This window comes from Parasteatoda tepidariorum, chromosome 3 (genome assembly GCF_043381705.1).
Source record: "Parasteatoda tepidariorum isolate YZ-2023 chromosome 3, CAS_Ptep_4.0, whole genome shotgun sequence".
Taxonomy (NCBI): Eukaryota; Metazoa; Arthropoda; class Arachnida; order Araneae; family Theridiidae; genus Parasteatoda; species Parasteatoda tepidariorum.
In genome coordinates this window covers 76,715,178-76,736,804 of record NC_092206.1, presented here as the reverse complement: position 1 = coordinate 76,736,804, position 21,627 = coordinate 76,715,178, and the positions used below count along the sequence as shown (strand labels likewise).

General features: G+C 30.0%; 1 protein-coding gene across 2 annotated transcripts in view; it reads left to right on the top strand.

Moving 5' to 3' along the window:
• The window catches only part of LOC107438117 (PDZ and LIM domain protein Zasp), a 50,515-nt gene extending 30,904 nt beyond the window's left edge, over positions 1 to 19,611 (top strand). Inside the window, exons 10-15 of one of the 2 annotated variants that reach the window (XM_043055039.2) lie at positions 1,938 to 2,210; positions 3,144 to 3,408; positions 11,102 to 11,288; positions 16,173 to 16,293; positions 16,402 to 16,517; positions 18,628 to 19,611. In XM_043055039.2, coding sequence (XP_042910973.1) covers positions 1,938 to 2,210; positions 3,144 to 3,408; positions 11,102 to 11,288; positions 16,173 to 16,293; positions 16,402 to 16,517; positions 18,628 to 18,705 — 1,040 coding nt within the window. In that variant the 3' untranslated portion in view covers positions 18,706 to 19,611. The remainder of the gene's footprint in view (positions 1 to 1,937; positions 2,211 to 3,143; positions 3,409 to 11,101; positions 11,289 to 16,172; positions 16,294 to 16,401; positions 16,518 to 18,627) is intronic. The other variant, XM_043055040.2, reaches the window with a different exon arrangement.
• The last annotated feature ends 2,016 nt before the right edge of the window (positions 19,612 to 21,627 follow it).

Genomic DNA, 21,627 nt, shown 5'->3' with positions numbered 1-21,627 from the left:
AACAGTTTTTCGAAATGTATTCCATAACCATAAATCGTTAAAATGCTAAATATTATATTTTTCACTTATTTTAACCTAATTTAAAATGCAAAAATGAAAAATATGTTTCACGAAAATTCTGTTTCAAAGGGTTAAAAGTGTTTTTTTTTAAAATTTATTGTTTATTTACAATTTAAACTTTAAAAACTTTAAACAGGACAATTCTTTAAAAAAAACTTAAGCAAACAAGTTTTTATTTTGAAATTCAGATTTATTTTCTTTCAGTTTGATTTATTAGTTAAAAAGTTAACTACACTTATAAAAGTTTTTATATGAATATATAATAATGTTGTAAATGGAATTAGACTAAATATTTCCTTTTTATTTTGTTTTCTTTTACTATCTTTGCTGCCGCTTTATCATAATTAGTGCATTTACAATGAATTCTTCATTGTCTCAAACTGCATAGTTTTTCTGACTAAAAATCCATCAGCACATGCTGTAGATTGAGACAAAAATAAGAATTAATTGTACATAAGGTACTGGTGTAAAATATTAATAATAATTGCTTGTAGTGCTGTAACCTTAGCCTCTAACTTTCCTCACTCCAAACATTAATATCAGAAACTACCCCCGTCCCTAAATCACAACACTCACTCTCTATCTAAAAAACTATTCGAGTTTTTGAAAATCTGTGTGTTTGATAAAATTTGTGAGAAGCAAAAGATGGTTCGAAACCTTAGAATCGAGAAATTTTTTTAGGATTATGATACTTTTAAATTTTGGCGTTTTAAATTGTGTAGTATGTTTTGCGATGCAATTTGAAAAACTTATAAGACGAAAAAAAAGTTAAGCAAAAATGTGTGTTTATTATATTATGACTAGTTCTAATTTAGGATATTTTTTGGCATCTTATGCGTATCTCTCGATATTATTAAAGCTGTTTTGGGTATTCAACTTTACGTTTCGTTTTGCTTAGTTGAGTCAAAATTATTGGATTATAAAAATGATGTTATCGAAAATGAGTAGAAAAATGTCGTCCCGATGAGGTTAAAGAAATCAACATTTGATAGTTAGTTCGAATATTAGTAACTAATAAACTTGTTGTTAAAAAATGGCATGTGATAGGTCTTCAGCCCACATAAATGCACATACAGAGTTTAATTTGATGTCCTGAAAGGGGGAGAGTATTTGAGTTTAATGCGAGATGTTTCCGAAATTCAAATTTGTTCGTAAGTGTTTGTAGTTTTTGCAGTGTTCATTTAAGGATTTTTTCAAAATTTTCTGCTTTAAATAATAACTACTTACCCATTGTTGTAGAAAAATTTATATCTTTGTCTCGAGATCACTGATTTGTAAGGCTTTCGTAATTTATTTTTTTATTTATTGCTAAAGTTTCTAAACTCCATTGTTTGGGTATGTAAAAATATGTCGAATAAGTTGAAAATAATTCATTGAATTTAGGTGGAAAAAATATTTTGATAGAGGTGAAACTACGTCTCCAAATTGTCCATTTTTTTAAAAATAAAAAGTTTAATTATATTCTTAATAATTAATTTGTTTGTTAATTTAAAAGTCCATAATCCTTTGGACAAAAGTAGTACATAGTTTAAAATCAAAACTTTGATTCAAGGTTAAGGTATTCATACTGTAGTTTTTATATTTTGTTTGGTGTAATAGCTTCAAAAAACACCCTAAATATAAAACGAGAGCTCCACATTCGTATTTGAAAAAAGACTTCGCGTCCCTCTGTTGATCTCAGGCTTCAGTTCTCTTAGCCAAATAATGTCTCATAGATATGATCGAATGCATGCTTTTTTAAGTTTTCGAAATTTCGATGCATTTTTGAGAAGACAGGATGAGTGTGACTTTAGACACTATTTTATGCATTTTCTTTGTTTCCTAAATCCCTTTGTTCTACCCACTTTATTGTTTACTAACAATAATTAATTGCTTAGAAACTAAATTTGTATGGCCACCGAAACCCCAGTTCGAATTAGATGGAAGTGTTGTATCCGACCCCTCACCAACACCTGCACAAAATTACTCACCTTTAGTGACGCAGTCAACACCTGATACCACAAGTCTTCCAGCTTACAGACCTGTCCAACCTCCAGCTTCTTCAGAAGCTCCAGCTTCAACCGGATCTTCTTTCTGTGTACCTCCATTGCCAACAACATTTGCTGCCCAGCCCGTGACAGTGGATGAAATTCCAGCTCCAGTGAAAGCCGGTTAGATTTTATTTTTTCTTGTTTTACATACAATTTACAAACAAAACGACGATGTAATAATAAGAAAAACTAGTAAAAATAGTTAAGAAGACTTAGTATGTATGTTTTTATATATTAGTAAATGTACGAGTAAAATTAAAAATGGGGTTATATAATACAGGGAATTTCGTAATATCATCTTTTTTTAAATATAAAAAAGGAAGAAAAAACCAGGTACATCAAGAGTCTTATTATCATTATATTAAAAAAAATATCTTCTTAATCTAACTAACTAATTTTGTGGTCAATATGGGCAAATGAGGAAATAAAATCATTTGAATCAAACTGATTTGAATACGGAAAGACGGTTCCGAACGAAACAAAATTTCTTAAAATTTTCAGACAAATAAATCTGTTTTTGAAACTTTTAGACCCATTTTAGAACTTTTTGAACTTAGCAATGATGAGAGAGAGAGAGAGAGAGTGATGTATAATGTGTATAGTGCTAATATGTACAGTGTAAAATTTTTTTATATTATTTATTGTACAGAATTCTAATCACATGTATTAAGAATATTTATGAGATTCTTTCAATAAAAAGATGAAGAGCAAGGAGAAAAACTGATAAAACTCAATTTCAGGAAGCTATTTATATGATAAATGAAAGCTTCTGAATGAAATTCACTAAGACAAAATAATGTCTTCTTTTTTTTAGCCTTTTTAAGGCCAAATTTTTTTTATTTAATTATTCGTGTCATAATTAAATAATTAAAATTTCCTATCACACAGTAAAAATGACGTTTAATACTCTTTAGTCATAGAAAACTATAAAATATTCGACCAAATTAAGAAAAAAATAACAGACATTAAAGATCTGTTTTAGTTTAGTGGAGAAATTTCTACAAGTCTTCATTTGTTAAAATGCATAAGTTGAAACGCGTAATTCATTTATAGTGGAGCCACAGGCTGATCACGTTCAAATGCAACAACCAGAGCCCCCGAAAGTATCAGCACCTTTAACCTCTGGACCGCAGGCTCAAAACTTTTCTCCAGCATTGCCACCGATTGTGGATTTGAAGCCAACAGCAGCTCCTCTTCAGCCCGGAGTTCCAACTGGAGCTGGATCTAAGCCAGCTCCCAAGAAAGGTCGTGGGCAGCTGATGAATGAACAAATCCCTGGAAGGATTCCCATCTGCGGCGACTGTGGGGAACCGATTAGGTAATTGTCACATTCTTCATTTTGAAATGATACTCTCTGCATTACATGCACGAGAATAGTAAGTAAAAAATAAAATTAGTAAACAATGAAATTTTAGCATTAAAAGTTTGAACAGCAGTTTTTAAATAAATGTATTTTCAAAAAGGGACGAGGAAAATTAACAAACATTTATTGGAAAAAGTAAATAACTAAATGTACAAATTACCAGGCATCGTTATGGCCAATCTCTGTTGGAAGTTTCATTCTAAAAATACTGTAAAATAACCGATTGCCACCTGCCCTTCCGATTAACCCTAAAGCTTACGGTTAAGAACATTTATTTTACCTTTACGGATTTGAAACTGTTAAAAACTGACATGGTTAAGAAATCGTGAATATTAAACATGCAGTTTTGTTATCATTTACAACTAGCACGGTCTCAAAATCTTAAAAAGAAATTTAACTGGATTTTGAAGCTGGGTTATTCTAGGTTTTTCTTTAGGTAATGAACATTAGAATTAGGTTGTAGAAGAGTTGTGTTTTGTCGAGTGAACTGTGGAATTAACTTATCTAGTAGTGCCATCTATCATGAGAGATGGTAAATGCTAAAAAAATTGCATTAAAAAGCTAAATTAATAGAGAAAATGTACTTATTCGTATATGAGAACTATAGAAAATGTTAAATTTTTATTGACGCCTGTGACATTAAGTCACAAGTTTAAGTTAATTTCGGCACAATTTCGTTAATTCCTGTTACAAAACCTTATTTCCTGATATAATTCCTCTCGCCCCTTAATCTTGGTGCAATTTGGACATTCTCCCCCTAAAATTCCTTACCAGCTCCTTGCAAAACCCCTTTTTTTTCTAGAACATTCCACCCTTTTCGTTTCTGAGAATTCGCACTGGTTGTCGGCATCTTTCATCTCCGCGTGTATGTTGTGTTTCTCAACCGTAACTTTTAACGTATAATCAATTTTTCGTCTCAACTCGTAATTTTTAGATAATTTAACTTTAACTTGCACAACATGTACTACAACTTCAACTTTTAAGTTTTTGTCTCTTATAAAAAGAGCGCGCGAAAGATGACCGGTGCATTCGAATCTTTTCATCACCCCAACGTCACGCTGCTCCCTGGCAGGACGTTTTTTTCCCCCCTCCTCTTTTTATAGAGGAAGAGAACATCTTTTGGTATGGCGTCACGTCTACCGCCATGTTGGTCAAACAATCTGCAGCACTCCGCTTAACGGAGTTTTGATATTTTCTTTTGCTCTCACCTCCCTGAGGTGGAGAACTTTTTCTTGGAAGAATGGCTTCCTTGCGCCATCTCTTTTTTATGTTCCCTATGACCAGCTCATGTGCTGCCATGCCATGGTGTGGTCACGAAGTGGTTTATGCTTAATCATGCAGCTCCTTTTTAATGTGAAAGAAAAAATTGCACTAAATTAAAATTTTGACCTTAGATCACCAAAAAAAAATCTTCAAAAATAAACATGAACGTTATCGTCGACTTTTTGAAAATGTTTATCTTGGTATGGAAAGCCGAGAAGAATCCGAAATTCTGGGAAATGCTCCAACCGATGTTATTGCTGAAAGAACTTGGTTTCCAGTAACTACTCAGTTCCCACTAAATGCTGGGATAAAATGATCCATCGCCAACCAACAGTCGTCTGAATCTCATCTAAAAATTTCCTTTTCACTGACTTTCCTGCCCTTCACCCACTACTCCACTATTGGACACTATTTTCCTGTCTCTCAACATGGATCCACCTAATAAAAAGAAATATTGATTTTCTAAAGTGACTATCTTTTTTTGAGTGATTTATTCATCTAGATTTTCTAGAAGATAACTCCAGGTAAATACTTGTTTTTTTCCTGTTTCTCTTTTAGATGGTTATATGGGTTATTCGGACACTATGCGTAATTGTATTAATTGTCTTTTTTATAATTCGGCCATATTTCTTCAAAGTTCAGTTGTTATTTTTATATAAGTCACTTTTTCATTTTTATACCCAACCGTAACAGGGCAACGCCTATGATGCTTAATTAATGTTGGCACTAGGTACATACTGAATTAAAGAAATGCTTTTAAAAAAATAAAGAAGAACCATAAAAATTGTTTATTGACCCCAATAGTGCTTATTTAATTTTGGTAATAGGTGCTACTGCTATTATGCTAAATGGTGCTTTCAATCGGTACTAAATATACCAATATTGGTACCAAAACACCTATTATTGGTACTATGGAAATAAGGTTTTACAGCCCTCCAAAAAGAATAATTACAGGAGAATTTTCGATAATTTTTTTATTTCCGGTATATCTCAAGCAATAACATTTTGCCAAATGATACTGAATATAATTAATCTAATGAATTTCTAAACACTCATTTGGCTTAATCTGATAGCACATAAGACCACCAAGAACGGCAACAAATAAAAAAGAAATTGGAATTATTTTAGCTTAATGAATTGCGTTGTTAAAATCTTTCATTTTTGTGCATGATTTCGGACTGTTCATTAATACAGATTTATCGATTATTTACTTTGCTAGATTAAAAATTATTTTAGAATTCCAATTTTTTAATATGTATAATTTATACAAAATTGTTTAAATTTTTTCTCTTCAAATTTACGGAAATTTTAATTTTTGAATGATTTTAAAAGTGGAAAAAATGTATCTTTTGGTAAAACTTATGCTTTGACTTTATTTATCTTACAAGCTGAAATCATTTATGAAACGTAGTTCAATGCAATTAGATTAACATTGGGTCTGCAATTTCGAACAAACTAACAAATAAATTTTCTAAATTTGTGGAGCTTGATTGCTTCTAAAGCTTAATTACTTTGAAAAAGGAAACGTTTAAGACAAATTTCTGTTGTAAATAATAAATTATGCATGTTCTCGCATGAAAAGATGTTTACATTCATGTGAAGTTTTATTACTTTATTCGGTATTACTAAAATTACCCGAATCCAATGAATGAAATAGAATAGCATAGTGCATTAAAATTGATTACAGCAAAATTATTCTTTTTCTCTCGTGGTAACTTTAAGTGCTTAGGTCGAGGGATCAAAATTCTCCTTTTTATTCTATTTTTAAAAGAATAAAGAACTGTTATGTTAGAAAATAAAGGCACAAATAGCAAAAATAATACACAAGCAAAAAGTTTATTTTGTACAAGGAAAAAACGTGGGATAATGTTTTGAGTGTATTTCTTCAATTTATTTCTAAATGTTAACTTTAATGATGGTGATATAGCATTACATCATTTTGTAACGTCAAAGTATTTTTTGTGCAACGTATAATAAATACATTAACGTATAATACTATGCCTGATTAAGTCAGACGATATTTTAGGCCTTTTCGAAATAAGCCTTTTCCGATGTCTCTGAGACCTGAAAAAAGGAAAAAGTAACGAAAATCAAACAATATTTTCTTCCGAAAGTTAGAACACTAATTCCAAATTCTTCAAATATCGTTTAATATGAAATATATCTGACTGTCTAGACATAGGTTTACTTTTCATGAATTATTGTTTGCTATATATTCTTTTGTTATAAAGTATTGCATTTCTACAATTCTTTATTAAGAAAAAAATACAAAGCACAGAAACCTCCCCCAGCTACTTCCCCTAAACAAGAAATTTGGTTCTTAAAATGCCTTTAAGTAGCTTATCTCTAAAAGGAATATTAGATATAAATTTTACAATACGTATTGATACAACACAAAAGCTGAGTAAAATTCTTTTCAGTAAATGTTTCAACTCTCCATTCCCCATTTTTGCTACTTTTTTTACTGTGTTTTAAAATATTATTTATTTATGAGCAGGTTAATTCACAAAATCTCAAAAATTAATCTAAAAAATACATTTTGTAGCTATAATATTAATGCTTACAGTTTTTTCCCAATGCTAATAACATCGTATAATGTATTGCTGTAGTAGTCTGAATTTGTCTTCAACTAATTAGGCTAAATTAAATGTCATTACTATTAATTTTTATGCCAATCATGATAGAAAAGCATGCATTCATAGTGAGTGTTTCAACTTTTCATTCCGCATTTTTGCTACTTTTTAATTATGTATTAAAATGTTATTTATTTATGAGTAGTTAATTCACAAAATCTCAAAAATGTATCTAAAAAATACATTTTGAAGCTGTGATATTAATACTTACAGTTTTTTCCCTACATTAATGACATCGTATAATGTATTGCTGTAATAGCCTGAATTATTCTTCAACTAATTAGGCTGAATTAAATGCCTTTATCATTAATTTTTAAGCCAATCATGATAGAAGAGCATGCATTCATAAATCATGTGTGCGGAGGCATATTATTATATTACTTACACTGAACTTCATCCGAGCACAACTAGATTAACATCGCCTCATGGTGATGTAAAGTCAAACCTAATAAAAATACTCTCCAACGCGTGGTAATCGAATCTAACTTTTAATAATTTCGAACATCATTTCTAGTGAAGTTAGCAACAATGATACAGTTCCTGTAATATTATCAGCTGCCTCGCTTAACAATGCACTCCAAACACTAATTCGCACTACGAGTAATAGTAAAATGCCAATTGAAACCTATTTACATATTTAAAACTGAATACACTACCGGTCAAAAGTTTGCGAAAATTTTGAAATCTACAAAAAAAAGGTCTAAATTCAGATGTTCAAAAAAATGCGAAAAATCATTCAAATTGCATGAAAATTTGATATATTCTAAAACGAACCCTCTACAGTTAGTTACATATGATCANGATAAAAACATGGACTCAGAATGTAACATCTCTCTTCTAGAAGCAATAGTTTTGCTAGAAAAATCATGGAGACAAGTAACATCAGCTACGATCCGTAACTGTTTCCGACATGCAGGTCTTTCAAAAGATTTAGAAGGAAAAGATTCCACTGTGGAGGAGGATGATGAGGAAGAAAATTTACCTATCTCTCTATGGCTAAAAAGACATGGAATTGACGTTTTCCCTATGGACGTTATTGAGCAATATGAATGTTGTGATGATGAAGTATGCACTTCTGGTACTCCTACCGATGATGACATTGTCAGTGAAATAAAACAAACGAACGAAGGTAGAGAAGACCTATTAGAAGAAAATGTTGAAGAAGAAAATGAACTTTCAGCACCATCTATAGCTGAAGTAAAATCAGCCATAAATGTCCTTAATATGTTTTTTTCTACAGAAAATGTAGATCAAAAAATCTTGCATTCTTTGCACATTGTAGATAAGAAAATTGATGAACTCTATTTAAAATCAAATTGTGTTCAATCAAAAATCACAAATTTTTTTCATAAAAAATAAAATTAGAACTAGTATTTAGCGACGTAAGTACTTTTTTCATTAATTTTTGCTTTATTATCTGTTAATAAGTTAATAATTTTTTAAGTAACTTATGTAAAATTGCAAACCCGATTTTCAATCATTCAACTGTCTTATGCAAAAAATATTCTTTAAAAAATTTGGATATAGTGAACCATCGGTTATAGTGGACACATTACTGAGTCCGCAGGCGGTTCACTATAGCGGGGTTCGACTGTATAAAAAACATTAAAATTAAAAAGTTCTTTGTTAGAAGATGTATAGACCAAAAGACCACATATGTGGAATGCTCAAAAATCGAGAAAAGTACACATGTTTTTCAAAATTCTATAACTTCGTCAAAAAAAATCTAATCAATCTGAAATTTTGAGGGCTTACATAGAACGGTTCAAATAACTATTTTCTATTAACAGAAAGTGCAGATTTGCAAGTTTGGCAAGTGTTTAAACTTAACAACTTTTTTCACCATAAAAACAACTCATGATAAAAAGCTTGATTCAGTTCGCAAAAAACAAAGTATTGCAATTTGATCATATGTAACTAACTGTAGAGAGTTCATTTTAGAACTTATCAAATTTTCATGCAATTTGAAAGATTTTTCGCAGTTCTATGAGCATTTGAATTTAGACCTTTTTTTTGTAGATTTCAAAATTTTCGCAAAATTTTGACCGGTAGTGTATAACCTGCGAGTATATTAATAAGTATCATTAGATTAGGTCGATTAACCAAGAGAGTTTCTAAGAAATGCACCAATTTCATTGATGTATTTCAATAAAAAGATCTCAATACATAGGTAAATTAAAAATAGTTAATTGCATAATTTATGTAATAAAATCTGAAGAATCTTAATGCTTAAATACAATTGCTAATGGTTTGGAAATAAAAGCGAATATTTGCAATTAGTATTTTCAACAAACAAGTTTGTTAATTAAATTCTTTTAAGGTTTATTTTTTTGACTTTTAGAATTAATTTTTCACTCCTTTTAAATATACTTAAAGCTCATTTTAGTTGATGAATTAAGCATATCTGATTTAAAATGTATCCATGAGATTCTATAGTGAGCAATAGAAAATTCTAAAAGTTACTAATAGCGTGGTCTAATGTTTAAAGACATACTATACTTTCTGAAAAAGTGGCCGAACAGCAATATTGGTATTTCAAACCATAGTAGCGGGCAAATTTTTTGCAACTCTAATAATGGGCTAAATTGAACCATGTATTGGATAAAATTGAGCAATGGTATCATTCTATCAAGTTCAAGAAGTATCATGTTTTAAAAAAACATTATATTTAGCAAATTTGAATAGTGATTTATGGTTTATGATGGTTTATGAACCTACAAAAAACCTAGCAATGTTCAATATGTTATTTAATGATTGATTAAAAACGTGCGATTGTATGAGGTTCGCCCTACTACCATATCGCTCAATGAAGTAAAACAATACTTTCTTTTAACATCTAATATAAAATGGAATAACTTCGGACAAAGATGAAAACAAATCTTGCTTTATTTTAATTTGTTTCTAAATAAAACTGATTTGAATTTTTTTATTGAGCAAGAGTGATTACTGAAAATATGAAGTAAATGAAACGTATTTAAATGATTTGAAATATTTGGAAATAAGTATCTGTTTTTTTTAAAAATTTATTTTAATATATATCATGCCATAATAAGATATGAAGATCAATAAAGGTTGTTTCCAGAAAATCTAAGCAATTTATTTATTCCTTCACTAAATTACAAGAAACATTCATTATTCACAAGCTATCAAGTAACTATAATTAAAAGCATATGATTTTAATAAATTATTACTATTCTACTAACTAAATTTGTAAATATTAATCATCATAACTATTCTATTCTAAACTAACTATATTAAACTTAATTAGTTTATAGTACAATCAATATAAGTAGAACCAGATTAAATTCAAAATCCATTATAATGATATGACTTATTTTGATTTAACCGGTTACCATACTGATTCTGTTTTACGTACAAGTCGTCCATTTGCAAACATCTAGAATTTTTCATTGAAATGAATATAACTTATATGATAAACGGTGTATTTATTTTCAGTAAAACAATGTAAGCAACAGAACCTAATAAAATTGCTTATTTAATAGAGTATGCCTGGTAAGACTGTAGCAGAAATTATTTTAAGTTAAAGTTGAAGAATCTAGATGGCGCTGATGATTGAAAATCACAACTGGATGACTCATATAAAGTTATGGTGCACGTCGTAATTTCAATTGTTTCCTTAATAGTATATTGTTTAATTAATGCAAATAAATGTGATGCTGAGTGATTTTTTTTACAATTTATAATTTAAATATTGAAATCAAGTTAAATGTCATTCATATTTCCTTTTTCAGAGGACCATTTATAATTGCACTGAACAGGACATGGTGCCCAGACCATTTCCATTGCAATAACCTTCACTGCAAAACGCAGCTTATCGAAGTTGGTTTTGTGGAAGAACAAGGCCAGTTGTATTGTGAGAATTGCTATGAAGCTTTCTTGGCACCTATTTGTAATAAATGCAATGTCAGAATTAAGGGGGTAAGTTCTAGATATTGGTTGCATATTCCTTCATTGTGCCTTTCCAGTTCGAAGTTATCATTATGGTTAGACTTTAAGTTACATCATCTAACTATTTTTTGATCTTCTTCTTTATTTCGAGTATATTTGTTTCCAATTTTAGAGTTTTAAAGTTTTTAAGGTTTCAAAGCGGTTTAATAAACTTGAAGGCTTTAATTAAAATACGAAGCATTTAATTTGTATAGGGAGGAAAATTTCTAAAAACGTATTTTACAATATCATCATTTCACTAATTTGTCACCAAATGTCATTTCTTTGTCAACAAAACAACAACAACAACAATATTTCAAACCTTATACAAACACCATGGTTCTTATTTCGTACATTTTTCTCATATTTAATTGCCTTACGTTAAAGTTAATATTCGATTTAAGAAGTCTTAAGCGACAGGACCATCTCTCAATATTTTTATCTTGACTTTTTCAGAGTTATAAATATAATAATGTTTAACTAAAAAAAGCACTTTCCCAATTTATTTAACCGATGTTTAGATAGTATCTTTCAAAATTTAAACTTAGTTTTCGTTTTGGGAAACGTCGATCCAATTTTAAACTAACCTTTAATATTTTACTAACTATTCGCAAACAAAACTTATTGCTAAGTTTAATAGGAATTTTGGTCACAAATTTTATAATGGTGATGGAGACCACTGGTTTTCTCGATATAACTGACCGTAACTGTTCTCATCTTTCTTTTTGCGATTGCAATTTCATCTGGGAACCAAAAGTAAAAATATCTACTGATAAAATTGGAGTACTAACAATTTATTTTGGGGTGACTAGGATCATTAACGAGAACGTAATCTTAAATCCCAAAGGAATATAAATAAATTTCCCCAATCCAATAAATTCCGGACATTGATTGTTACCGAACAATTAACAATACTCCTATTAAACTGTTCGCTTTTGCTAATTCCATGAAATTCATGGACTTTAATGTCAGGTTTAGTGTTAATCAGAAAATTAAAAAGACAGATTTTTGCACTGAGACTATACATGAGAATATCCTTGATATTCTCTATCTATTTCTGAATGACAATATATAAACACGTGCGGTTCCCTTTTAGACTTTTCTCATGCGCATTTACTTCTATCAACAAGTTGGAAGTTTTTCTACTCATTTTAGCGGTGAACTTGAATCAGTTTATATTATCAGCTTCTTCTTCGATAGAGTTTCTTTGAAAAAGCTGTAATAATCTTAACAGATTCAACATCCAGGCTTTGTCAAGTGAAAATTAATTCTCATATTCAACAAGCAGATTCCACGTAAAGTGTTTATTTTGTGGATGGCCTCCCATTGTGATATCGAAGAAAATGAGAGAGCAGACTATTTGGCAAAGAAAGGAAGCAATATAACTTGAATTTCATCAAAAATGTGCCAAAACTAGAAATAAATACAGTCTTCAGGCAATCTTTTCTCACTGCAAATGCAGGCTTTTTAAGTGAAAAGAGCTGAAATGTTCACAGCAGCGGTTCCCATTATGCTCCAGATGCTGCACGCTTAGCTGCAACTGCCACTTTTGAACTTATGACCGAGCATGACTGTATTCGTGCCCATCTTTTTCATTTCAAAATTGTCAATTCGCCTATTTGTATTCAACTGCGCACGTGAATGACTTTTACACTGACAAGTGCATTACATTGTGTTGTTGGAAATGTAGATGCTGAAAAATATTGGAAGGGCAAGAAGTCTAATGACTTTTTATAGTCAACTGGCTGGCATTTGATAAATGAAATAACTGAATCAAATTAGCATATTTTTAAATGGCGAAACCAAACCTGCAATTAAAATTGCGAATACTCTTTGAGATTGTGAATTCGACCCAAATTCAGACTACCTCTAGAGGGTTTAGTTGATGAAAAAAATATTATGTGTTTTCTTTTTATTCCTTCCACAAAATCACTTAATTTGTTTTATTTCCTTCAGAAGGAAAAATGATTGAAATTAAAAACATTTAACGAAAATTAACCAACAAGGAATTTTTGTTACAAGGTATTATACTTTTAGAACCTAAACAATGCCAACTATTTGTAGCTTTATTTGATTATTATTTACATTCGAGTTCTTTCTGAAAGGCAGTATTTTCTAATTTATTCTAATCTTGTTTAATTAACTTTTCGCGCTTTATTGAAAGGTTGTAAGCCTGTTCTCCTAGTAAAACCTTGCGAAATAAAACAATACAGCAACATATAAATGACTTAGATTTAAACTCCAGATCTCTTCCCTACCTATTGAAATTAAACACGACATTTTGATAAAAGATTTGTCTAGAGAAGGGCATTTATTAAACACATTTTCTGGAATTCCATTCAGAAATAATATCTTATTAGGTTAATAATATCTTATTAGGTTAATAATATCTTATTATAATATCTTATTTGGTTAATAATATCTTATTATAATATCTTATTAGGTTAATAATATCTTATTAGGTTAAAATATTTAGGATTATGTGTATTGAAAGTGAGAAGTTTTATTTGCTTATTTCAAAACATTTGATATAATAATAATGCTCTACGCTTTTTGACAAACTTACAGTTACTCCATGAGAAATTTGCATGGAGACATTTTTACTTATAATGTAATAACTGCATGTATTTCTGAAATGATATACTGAAAGTAACAAATTAAGTTATTAAGCACGTCTGTAATTTATGTTCAAAATAATTTATGCATTGTACGCAATATGTAAACTTTTATAGAGCTGCCCAAAGTCTCAAAATCAGACGTCTTGACTTCAAATTAATTTTGAAACTCAATTACAAGGATTAAATATTACTATATATATATATATATATAGGAANCAGACTTTGCAGTTCCGTGAAACGTGGTGTCTTTTGAAGTTGAATTATAACTAACATTGATGTCTTCCTTAGAAAAGACTAGTAGAAGAATCACGTCATTTTTTGTTGACAGAATAAAAAAGTGATTTGGTGTCCATGGCGTGGGGATTGGAATTAAAAGTAACTGTTGAGATAATTAAATCCTGGATACGGAATTTAATTGTAAACGACAAAACTTATAAAATGGAAGAGACGAAGTTGCAACTAGAAAGATTGTTGAAAAAGGGATTAGAGAAAGAAGCAGAAGTCAAAGAAATCGAAAACAATTAACAGCGTTTTGAGTTAAAGTTACAGGCAAAGTTGTGTCTAGAAAATTTAAGAACTGGGGTCATAGAGGAACAGTGCTGTTAATAGAAAGCAAGAGGATAAACATGTAGCATAGTTGCACATCCGATATATTAAATGTAATGCCGAGTTTCGATTCAAGGACTACTTACATAGTACTGTACTTGGCGTCATTTGAATGACTGCCAAAATGGCAAGCATTTCATGAACTGGAATGGATGACACATCTTTGGCATTTGTTACCCATGGTCGAGTATCCGGCGAAGAATACGAAAATTATGATTACGTGAAGGAGTGGTGAAAATCGAATGAGGAAAAATTTAGGCAGAAATTCGTGCAGCATCAGAGAGATGCGGATAATAGTTGGAAAGATTACGTGTAAGAGATTACAAAATATTTTCAACTATGGATTAATTGATTAAATATACGAAATTTACAAAGTTTAAAAGAATTAATAATTTCACATCACATGGAAAAGAAGGTGCCGCAAGAAGTGAGGAATAATTTTGTATAAACATGGGGGCAAAGTTTCCAATATGTCAGGTAACAATCAGGTGGTCTGGGTCTAAACAAGTTGAATCACCGATGATTTAATAAAAAATATTTTTCAGTGCAATTGCAAAGTAGAAAAGACAATTAAAAACTTATTAATTTATTAAGCTTCATTGAAAATACATATAAAACAAATTTTATCCCTCAAAACTAAATTCCAGTCTCGTTCTGTCTTAAAAAATACTTACATTTCATGTTTTTGATATTTTATAATTTTATAACCGTCGTGGAACAGCCGACCCAATTTTTGGGTTTACGATTACTAATGTTCAACTCCGTAGCCTTGTAGTTTTGAACCCAATCCAGAAGACAAGGAAACTCCTGGACCAATTATTGGGAGAATTTGCCTTCGTGGAGGACTTTTTGATGAAACTAACCCACATTTGCGATACATGGAGAGGAAGACCACGAGAATCTCCCACGGTTGGCCTGATGGCAAGGGGACTCTTCAACGCTTGGTCCGTCTACCGCTGAGGATATTTCACGTCAGCACTGTGGTTGGTGCAAGCCGGATGCGGAATTCGCATCAACCAGCTATCCAGGAAGTCTAGTTTATTCCAATGTTTAATCCAGAAGTTCCCTTTTCCTCCGGGCTGGGTTCAAAATTACAAGGCCAAGGAGTTGAACACTGTTAGTTGGAAACTCATAATTGTGTTGGTTGTTTAACTCCGGTTATAAAGTAAAATAAAATTTGGTTTGTTAAATAAAATTGAGCTGAGAACCTCTTTTTAAAACGTCGCTAATCCCGGTTTCTGGTGATAGTTTCTGTTTAAGTGCATATTTAATGTAAGTTGATCTAGAACTTACTTATGTATGGGTAAACCGACCATTTTGGAGTTATAATCTTTTTAAAGTTAAGAATAATTTTTTGTCACTATCGCCATCTTTTGTCACTATCGTCACTACTTGTCACTATCGCCATCTAAAAATACCTGTTTTTCCTAGACAAAAACTTTTTTCCTAACTTTTCTTCCACAAATAAGAGCTACTATACCACCCTCTATGATTGTTATTAATTACTTTCACCTCTCTGAATGCTTACACATAAGAACTACTTGTTTATCTTTAACGACAATAAATAAGAATTACTTATCCATGTTTAAAATCTATGAATAATAATTACTTGTCTATCTTTAGCATCTATAAATACGAATTACTCTTTCAGGATTGCCTCAATGCTTTGGATAGACAATGGCATCCGGAGTGTTTTATTTGCGCTTATTGCAAAAAACCATTTGGAAATAACTCGTTTTACTTGGAAGACGGGTTGCCATACTGTGAGAAAGGTACAGAGAGCTTTCAACAAAACTAATATTCTGGGCAAATATGTGTTATTATTGGAAACTCTTTCAATGACTTTAGCATTTTAATTTGTATTTATTTTTTGTAAACAGATTGGAACGAGCTGTTCACAACTAAATGCGTGGGCTGTGGATTTCCCATAGAAGCTGGTGATCGTTGGGTTGAAGCTCTGAACAACAACTATCATTCTCAGTGTTTCAAGTGCAGTGTAAGTGTTATAAGTGATTTTATGTAAAACTAGTAACCCTTTCTTCCTACACTCTAAAAAAAGTACCATCAAAATTTGTGATGAAAAGTGCCTTCCGAGGTATGACATGGCTAGTGTATGATATGGATTACAAACAACATTCTCTTAAGTTATCTCGCGACGGCGAGAGTATGATATGGATTACAAACAACATTCTCTTAAGTTATCTCGCGAAGGCCAGAGTATGATATGGATTACATACAAAGCATTAAAATTGAAATCATCCAGTGCTATTAACTTCAGTAATGAACTTTTTGGCTGACATTAAGTTTACGTTACTTCATCAATATTAAAAGGTCTTTTATCACGTAGAACAAAACTTATGCATAATATGCTATCTTATAACTTTTGTGAGTTAGCACCCATTTATAATTGTTAGATTGAACTTTGTTCATTTCTAGCCAATGCACAATAAAAGTGTCTCAAAATATCCTTATGTAAATATGTTAGAAACATGAATACACAATATAACTTAAATACATGTAGCATTAAATGGTACACAAATAAAAACTAAGAGGGAGATATTTATTGTACCTTTGAAATTCGGTTTCATAAAGCCGAACAAGAGTATAAAATGAGTGGTGTTGTACCTTTAAATTTGAGAAATACAATATACCTTTTAAATTCAGAGGCAAAAATGTTTCCTTTTTACCTCTGAAATCAGTGGTACAGTTTTTAGAGTGCATGATACTCTTTGGAGATTCAGTTAGTTTTGATATTGCAATAATTAAAACAAAATTACAGAAATAAAAGAAATAACGAAATGAGTTAACACTGGCTAACAGGAGCAAGCTTTGCTGTCCAAGTTGGTCTTACAACTTGCACTCGCAATTTCTTGAAGGACTTATTGGAATTTACTATTTTTATCATTGGCTCAAGACATATGTTTCAAATTTAAAATTTTGTATTAATATGAACTGCAGTAATACAACAAAAATCTAATAGAAGTTTAAAAAGGTGTGAGTTCAAATTTATAAAAATAGAATAAATTATTTTATTTCTAAATTTTAAGAAATAAATTTCATGTTTTGTTAAATAAACTTCAAATTTTTATGTTCAAATTAACTGAAAATAAAAAAAATGTTAAAAACTTCTCCCGTCAAGTTTTTGTATTTCCTAAATAGTTAAAATGTTTTAACTAATAATTTAATTTACTAATTTAATTAATATTCTGATTAGTAATTTAATAAATTTTTAAATTGTTTTTTAAGTAAAAAAAATATCTGAGCTATTTCCACTTTTAGAGCAATTGTTTCAATTTCGAAAATTACTGATAAAAATTTTTTTTTCTAATTTTTTATTATTAAAATCCTATATGAAACTTTGCATGTAAAATTATTTTTTTGAAACTTCTTTTAAAAATTTTAAATTTTAATTTAAGTTCATCAACATTGCATAACATTGCGTATTTTTCGACAACATGTTATTATGAGTATAAGGATTCAACAATCAATTTTGAAAAATTATTCAGCAGTTTCTTGGAAATGATTTCAAAGTTGGTCAATTTAGCATGGTTTTGATAAGAGCATCTGGTTGCCAAAAAGAATAATCATAAGAAAGACAGTAGAGTTTAAAAGTTTTCTTTGCAAATATTTTTAAAAGAAAAATGAAAAAATTATGAAATTTATTCAAGAAAAAGGGGAATCAAATTTCAATGCCATTTAACTATGTCACTGAATGTGACTGAAAAAATATCAGCAATAAAGAAAACTTTAATAAATAAGAAAAACGTTTGTATTTTGAATTGTAAATCTAAATTGAATCTAATAGTTCTTAAGTTATTGCGAGGACCCATTTTAATGTTGTGTTTATATTTTTTAAATTTTTTTTTAAATATAAAGCACATTTGAAGAGGTTTGAACTTTTATTTTAAAAACTTTATTAGCTTTACTTTGAAAAGCTGAAAATTTTATATATTTTAATTCTGTTTCTACATAATAAAATATAAAAAAGAATTAGAGAGTTTCTTGTTTTTATTTTGTAGGGGCACATAAAGAAATTAAAAATACATATATTTTGTTAAGACAACTATAATAAAAAATGTTTTGTATACATTTGATTTTATTTGCAGGTTTGTCAGAAGAACTTAGAGGGCCAAAGTTTCTATGCCAAAGGGGGAAAACCATTTTGCAAAGCACATGCTCGATAGATATGAAATGAAGTGAAGAAAACATTATTCTGTCAAAGAAATAGTTTCGATGACAGAAAAACTTAACATTTAAAATCATGAACAACTTTTGTGTCAAGTATTGTGTGCCAAAAATAGTTTATATCTATAGTTTGTTAAAATAAGTTTGAAACCTTAAATTAATAAAAACATGTGAGATCTGACCTGCCGTTAATATATAAGTTGCAGTTGAATTGAATGATATAATTCTTGGCAAATAGCTGCCGTTATTTTGTATTGAACTAATTGAAAATTGAAGGGCTGATTGAAAAAGTTTTCAGTAATTTCTAATCAATCTGATACTTCAGAGGTTTACTGCAGTGAGCCCATGTACTATTAGGCTAGTTACAAAATGTTACCTTATTAAAAACTTATAGCTTGAGCTTAAGCAAACTCAGTCTGGTTGAGGTATCACGTAATTATCAACTACTTTAAAAGTTACAGCCTGATTGGAATTAATTTGAAAAGAATATCAGACATGTTGAAAAATACTGTAGACTTTTCCAAAAAGCCTCATCACAAAATGCTGGAGACATTTGTCTACTACTTATATATTTTTAAGCTCATTATTTTATTCACTGGTAATTACTTTATTAAATAATATTGAATTATTCTTAATTTTTGTACTTAAATGTTTTATTTATAATACTCATTACATATTATATCCAAAACTGCTTAAAAGTAATATTTAAATCAAAACAGTTTTATACATATATGGTTTTAGTATACTTTCATAATTGTTGAAAACTTTAAAGACATTAATCGCCTTTCACTTAGTTTTATGTTATTTAAGCGAACTTTAACATGTTTTATGGCAACTGTGAAGTTTTTATGTACTCTGTAGTATTCAAGACAAGTCTAATAAAATTTTGAATATGAAAGTGTCAATCTTTTTGTGGTATTTGAAAATAATGCTCTTAAAAGATATGTTTGAGTTCATGTTATTTAATAAGTTTTGAATTCTTTAAAGTTTCTATAAATCTTTGATAAGATTATATTAATTATTACAAAGTATAATATCTTGTTAAAGTTTTATAAAAATAATTATTAATCCTTCTTCTTTGCAAGTTACGTTCTTTAATTTAAAAATTACACACTTTTTACATGATTCAAAGTTTGTTTCATTTGATAATATTTTTAACACGTTTTTATTAACTTGCCTTCGTGTATGTCTGTTTGGGTGGAATTTTATAATCGATTTTAAACTAACTTCTCGACTAGCTAGAGACTTCAAATTTGGCACATAATTCAGAATTGGATGACAATGCATGAAAATGAAGAGAAAGAAGACATACAAAGTAAACAAAATTAAAATTAAAGAAAAATTAATATTTTCGCGATTGTCATTTGTTGTCGATTCGATTATTTCAAATTAGTCTCACATGTCAGTTGAAAAGTTTCGAGTACAGTGAGTGAAAAAATTGAGATTTTGGAAGTGAGTACAAAAATAAGGATATGGGACGCATGAGCGCACTCGTGTGTGAGTTTTAATATGTATTAAATTTAATTAAAATGACATGCAGAAATTGGCGCACAGCTTGCCAGTGCGTCATAAAAAATTTTTATGTGCTGCCGCAATGTTGAGCTGTGCACGACCCAGTGACTGTCCTTGCGGAAAAAATAAAAATAAAAGTCGTTTCATGGCTCACGGATGAGTCGTGCGTACCGCATGTCCTACAATTACGCCGATTTTTGCGTGCATTTATTAATTGCATTTATTAATTGAAAAAATCGTGAAAGCTTTGTGTACAGTGAGTGAACAAAGTTTAATGTTTGATGTGAGTAAATAATAACATATGAGACTTGTGGGCAAGCTCGTGAATGTTGATTTTATATAGGGTGACGCGAGGCAAAAAAGGAATTCATATTATTTAACGAAAAGCAGCAAGACAAAATTTTAAATTCATCTACAGTAAAAATAAATATCTTAATTTTTTTTTGCATATCAGATAAAATATCAAAAATTGTCCGAAAAACTTTAGTGTTTTTGAAAATTGTTCATTTTTGTCCCGCTTCACCCTAATATAAATGTATATAGTGCAAAACATTTGTTTGAATGATTAAATTTGATGAACATTGGATAAAATACTTCATAAAAGTATTTAAATGAATTATAGATATGTACACTAAATACTCATGATATCTAGACATGCGCAGTAGGTAATTGTGCTATCTAGACATGCGCAGTAGGTAATTGAGCTACATAGACATGTGCAGTAAGTACCCATGCTATTTAGACATGCGCAAGTAGGTACCTGTAGTATATAAACATGCGCAGTAAGTACCTATAGTATGTAGTTGGTTTGTTAGTTAAAGTTTAATGGCACAAGAGCCAGAAGTGGCTATACTGTGCCAGTCACTAGGTAAAAAAATTGCACTTTTACTTATATTAGTGAATACAGTCCTATTGTTTTGATGAACTTGATTAGATTGTGATGTATAGGGTCACTAAGTAGGGATGAAAGATTGGGATAAAATCTGCCGAAAAGTTTCTTCCTCAAATATTTGAATCGTCCTGCAGTTAGTTAATATGTGTTTAATTGAAATGTCAACTTGACATAGAGTACAGCTGGGTGCAGGTTCGGCTACAAGTAAATGAATATGCGTAAAACGAGTATGCCCGAAACATACTCTATTAATTAAAGTCTAGGTTTTGCGATCAACAGTTAATGTCTTACAATTATTAAGATGAGGATAAATTTCATGTAATTTATTATTTTGTCTATTCCAATGATTTTTCCAGGCTTGATATAGGCCATATAGTATGTAGACATACACTGTAAGTACTTAAGGTATTAAAAATTGTGCAATTAGTACCTATAGTATACAGACAGTCGCAATAAATACCTATAATATCTAGACACGCGCAGTAGGTACCTACGGTATGTAGATATATGCATGATG